At 46.1% G+C, this 4540-nt stretch overlaps 1 protein-coding gene across 1 annotated transcript; it reads right to left on the bottom strand.

The window, feature by feature from the left end:
• Positions 1 to 329: 329 nt before the first annotated feature.
• On the bottom strand, positions 330 to 2579 carry Ubqlnl (ubiquilin like). The gene has a single exon (XM_032895705.1). The coding sequence runs from the start codon at positions 2366 to 2368 to the stop codon at positions 530 to 532; it is 1839 nt and encodes a 612-aa protein (XP_032751596.1). The 5' UTR covers positions 2369 to 2579; the 3' UTR covers positions 330 to 529.
• Between the last annotated feature and the right edge of the window lie 1961 nt (positions 2580 to 4540).

Raw genomic sequence — 4540 nt, 5'->3', positions numbered from 1 at the left:
TGCCAAGCAACCAGAGCTTTCAGTGACTAAACCACTACCCAAAGACTCTACATGGACTGACCCATGGCTCCAACGCATATGTAGCAGAGGATGGCCTTGTTGGGCACCAGAGGAAGGATAAGCCCTAGGTCCTGCCAATGTTGCACCCCAAGTGCTGGAGAATGTAGGGTGTGGGGTGGTAAGGAGGGGTGTATGTGGGGGGTGGAACACCTTAATGGGGGAGGGGGAGGGAGACTTATAGACTGGAAACTGGGAAAGGGAATAACATTTGAAATGTTAATAAATATATCCAATAAAACAAAAACAATAAAATGAAGGCAAGTCTCAGATGAAGGCAAGTAAGTGTAGCCATTTTATTGACAGTTTTTCAAGCCATGACCAGTAAGCTAGTATTCAGTTGAGCAAGATTGATTGGTTTCTCCTGTTCCAGGGCTGCTCCCAGTTGGAAACATCAGGAAAGGTAGGAAAGGCAGGTGAAGTGGTCAGATGGGTCAGCATGCAGTAGAAAGCAGATGGGGAGACATAATGGTTAGAATCCCTGAGAAGCCTTGAGTTTGTGAATAGCAGCATTAGTGTCACCATCAGTAGCAATGAGGGCTTGCAAGTTGGCATTATAATTCACAAATCCCATGGCCTGAAGGCATTCCATCTCTTTGCTGAAACGAACCTCGGGGGCTTGTAGGGAATGGGAAGAGTCTGCAGACAGAGGCTGTTCTCTCTGAAGGACTGTTCCAGATTTGTGGCAACTTTCAGGACACTGAGGCTCAACTGTGTCTTGCACATTCCAAGTCCAGGGCACTGTATCGAGGTAGTCACAGCTGGAAGGAATAAGCCAACCCAGACCCCATAGGTAAGGTTCAATGTAGGGTAAAAGGGCAGGGGCCTCTGTAGCCAATAGCTGCAGACCATGCTCAATTTGTAATAGTGCTTGCGATGTCTTGGGGTTGGCTAGGGCTAAAAGCAAGTCAGAAAGCTGGGACGACTGCAAGGGTGTGGCAGTTGGCTGCCTCCACTGCTCATTCAGTTGAGGCGGATTCAAAAGCAGCAGCATCTCAGCCGCCATGTGTGGGTGGTCCCTAAGCAACTGGATCATGCTTCTTGTGATCTGAGAACTGGACTGCTCTTCTGACTGCTGGAGATCGTCCTCTAACCACTGGGCAGAGCTACCTTGAGGGATGGTAGTATCCTTATCGCCCTCTCGAGGCTCCTGGATGACTGGTATGGTGCATAAGGATGGGATCTCAGTTGGCTGCTGAACAGCACAGACGTTGCTTTGGCCCTGGGTGGCAGCTATGGCTGGATTTTCCCTGGAAGCATTGTTGGTGGTGTTTGGATTAGCCTCTGTTGGGGTAGTTAAAAATCCACAAGAATTTGCAAAAATGACTTGGGAAGAAGAGAGTTGGCCCCATTGTTCTTGGGGTGGTGGTTGACATAGCGAAGGAGTCTGGACTTGTTCTAGTACTTGTTCAGCCAGAAGAGCTGTAAAAGAGTCGTCCTCCAAAAGATCATGCACATGCACACCATTGAGCATGTGGTCATTGAAACTGTCATAGCCCTGGCCTAGGACAATGTTTCCATTTGGAATTGTCTCCAAGCCCAAGTATGGCTGTGGGTTCAGTGTATGCTCAGGGTTCTGTGCTGGCTGCTGGATCTGCATTATCTCTTGGATGATGGCAAGGTGTCTAGCCAGCTCCAGAGTCTGGCATAGGATCTCAGAATTGTCAAGGAGATGGGAAACTTCTGGGTTCTGCTGTATCAGATCTTGCATATCTGGGTGTTCTGGGGGCAGCTGATGAATGAAGAACATATTGGACAGCAGTCTCTGGACACAAAGAGTCTCCAGCATCTGTTCAATCTGCTCTGGACTACCCACTTCCGGGTCTGGAGTACACACCTTGGATGCATCCGGCTCCATGAGAATGGATGATTCCACTTTGGTTTCACTCATGCCTGCAGATTGGCACACTGTGCTGCTATTTCCTTTGGGGTTTCTGTCTTGATGGCACGGATTGTTGGTTAACAGGTTCCGGAAAGAGTGAGTCAGGGACCTGGAGCCATGCTTGGATTTGATGACGACATGGATGGTGTGGCCATCTGTGATGCCCCTCTGGCTCAGTGTGTCATGGTCTTTTAGGAGGCGGCCCATGGACACCAGTACCAGTTGTTCCATTTGGCATTTGAAGTGAGAGGACAGTTGCTCCTTGAATTGCCTCACTGAGGTGTCTTCAGCTACTGTAAAGACGCTCTGGTTGCCTGGAGTCTTCACAATCACTCGAATGACACCCGGAGGGATATTCCCATCTGCAGGCACACCTGCAGGATGCCTGCTCTGGGGCATCCTAGGTGACCGAGAGATAATATGCGGCATAGACCTTAGTGGATAGTCAGATGGGGATTAGGCAGAAGCAGGGGCAGGGAGGTGAGGGCCGGCAAGTGGTCCTGCTGGCCTTCGTTGCAGGTGTTGTGTTCTGAGGTCATAGGTTAATTTTTCTTGATGCCCCTAAAAGGCATGAATGGGCAAAAGCCAGAATTATTCGATGTTGAACCCTCACCCCAATTCAGATGTGGCCCAGCTGAGGCCTGGCGTGGCTACTGACTCATACTTGGCACAGAGTGGACTAAGTAGTGATGACCCTTCACAGCTGCCCCACCCCCCAAGGGTGTTCAGAAAAGAAATATTGTGATGTCAACTTAAGCCTCACAATACATCATGATGAAATGGAGATGAATAAATTTGGGAGAGTGCAGATGTTTCTCTTTGCAATAAAACAAAATAGGGAAGATTTTTTTAAAATGAAGATAAAAGTTCCCAGTAAATAATAATAGTAGCAATAAGACAAGACATGGAATGTGTGTTTTTTATAGTGCCGTGTGTTGGAATGGTTAGGCTTATTGTATAAAGTGCTAGATCTGCTGAAAACATTAAAAAGACTCAATCTAGAGAGAAAGAATGAAGTCTACATCACAGGAAGGACTTATTAATTTTGCTAATGATCTTGACAAAGTGACCATTAGAAAGGGAAATGGAGGTCAGACTGGATAAATCGTGCCTTTAACCCCAGCACTCTGGAAGCAGAGACAGGAAGATGTCGATGGTGAGTCTGCTCTACAGAGTATGTTCCAGGCCAGCCAGGATAGTGAGACCTTGTCTCCAAAATTAAATTAATTAAATAAAATAATGTTTGAAGAAAGAAAAATGAAACAAAAGTGAAAATCTTATGTGAAAATCTTAAGTACTCTGAGGTCTAGACTGTGAGATTGTTGACTTAAATGAGAATGTGTCCATATATGATTGTTTTCTCCAGGAAGTAGATATGAGACTGGCCATGGAGGCTTTTTTTTTTTATTAACTTGAGTATTTCTTATTTACATTTCGAGTGTTATTCCCTTTCCCGGTTTCCCGACCAACATCCCCTAACCCCCTCCCTTCTTTATGTGTGTTCCCTCCCATCCTCCCCCATTGCTGCCCTCCCCAACAATCACATTCACTGGGGTTCAGTCTTAGCAGGACCAAGGGCTTCCCTTCCACTGGTGATCTTACTAGGATATTCATTGCTACCTATGAGGTTGGAGCCAGGGTCAGTCCATGTATAGTCTTTAGGTAGTGGCTTAGTCCCTGGAAGCTCTGGTTGCTTGGCATTGTTGTTCATAAGGGTCTGAGCCCCTTCAAGCTCTTCAGTTCTTTCTCTGATTCCTTCAACGGGGGTCCTATTCTCAGTTCAGTGGTTTGCTGCTGGCATTCGCCTCTGTATTTGTGTATTCTGGCTGTGTCTCTCAGGAGAGATCTACATCCGGCTCCTGTCGGCCTGCACTTCTTTGCTTCATCCATCTTGTCTAATTGGGTGGCTGTGTATGTATGGGCCACATGTGGGGCAGGCTCTGAATGGGTGTTCCTTCTGTGTCTGTTTTAATCTTTGCCTCTCTATTCCCTGCCAAGAGTATTCTTGTTCCCCTTTTAAAGAAGGAGTGAAGCATTCACATTTTGATCATCCGTCTTGAGTTTCATGGGTTCTATGCATCTAGGGTAATTCAAGCATTTGGGCTAATAGCCACTTATCAATGAATGCATACCATGTGTGTTTTTCTGTGATTGGGTTACCTCACTCAGGATGGTATTTTCCAGTTCCAACCATTTATCTATGAATTTCATAAAGTCATTGTTTTTGATAGCTGAGTAATATTCCATTGTGTAGATGTACCACATTTTCTGTATCCATTCCTCTGTTGAAGGGCATCTGGGTTCTTTCCAGCTTCTGGCTATTGTAAATAAGGCTGCTATGAACATAGGGGAGCACGTGTCTTTTTTATATGTTGGGGCATCTTTTGGGTATATGCCCAGGAGAGGTATAGCTGGATCCTCAGGTAGTTCAATGTCCAATTTTCTGAGGAACCTCCAGACTGATTTCCAGAATGGTTGTATCAGTCTGCAATCCCACCAACAATGGAGGAGTGTTCCTCTTTCCCATGGAGGCTTTTTACAAATACACCCCAAAAGTAGAAGTGAGTAAGTTGCTATTTACAGCACATTTTCTTTTTTTTA

The sequence above is a fragment of the Rattus rattus genome, chromosome 2, assembly GCF_011064425.1.
Source record: "Rattus rattus isolate New Zealand chromosome 2, Rrattus_CSIRO_v1, whole genome shotgun sequence".
NCBI classification, from domain to species: Eukaryota; Metazoa; Chordata; class Mammalia; order Rodentia; family Muridae; genus Rattus; species Rattus rattus.
Note: the sequence above shows the minus strand (reverse complement) of the source record. Positions and strands in the feature narration are given on the sequence as shown.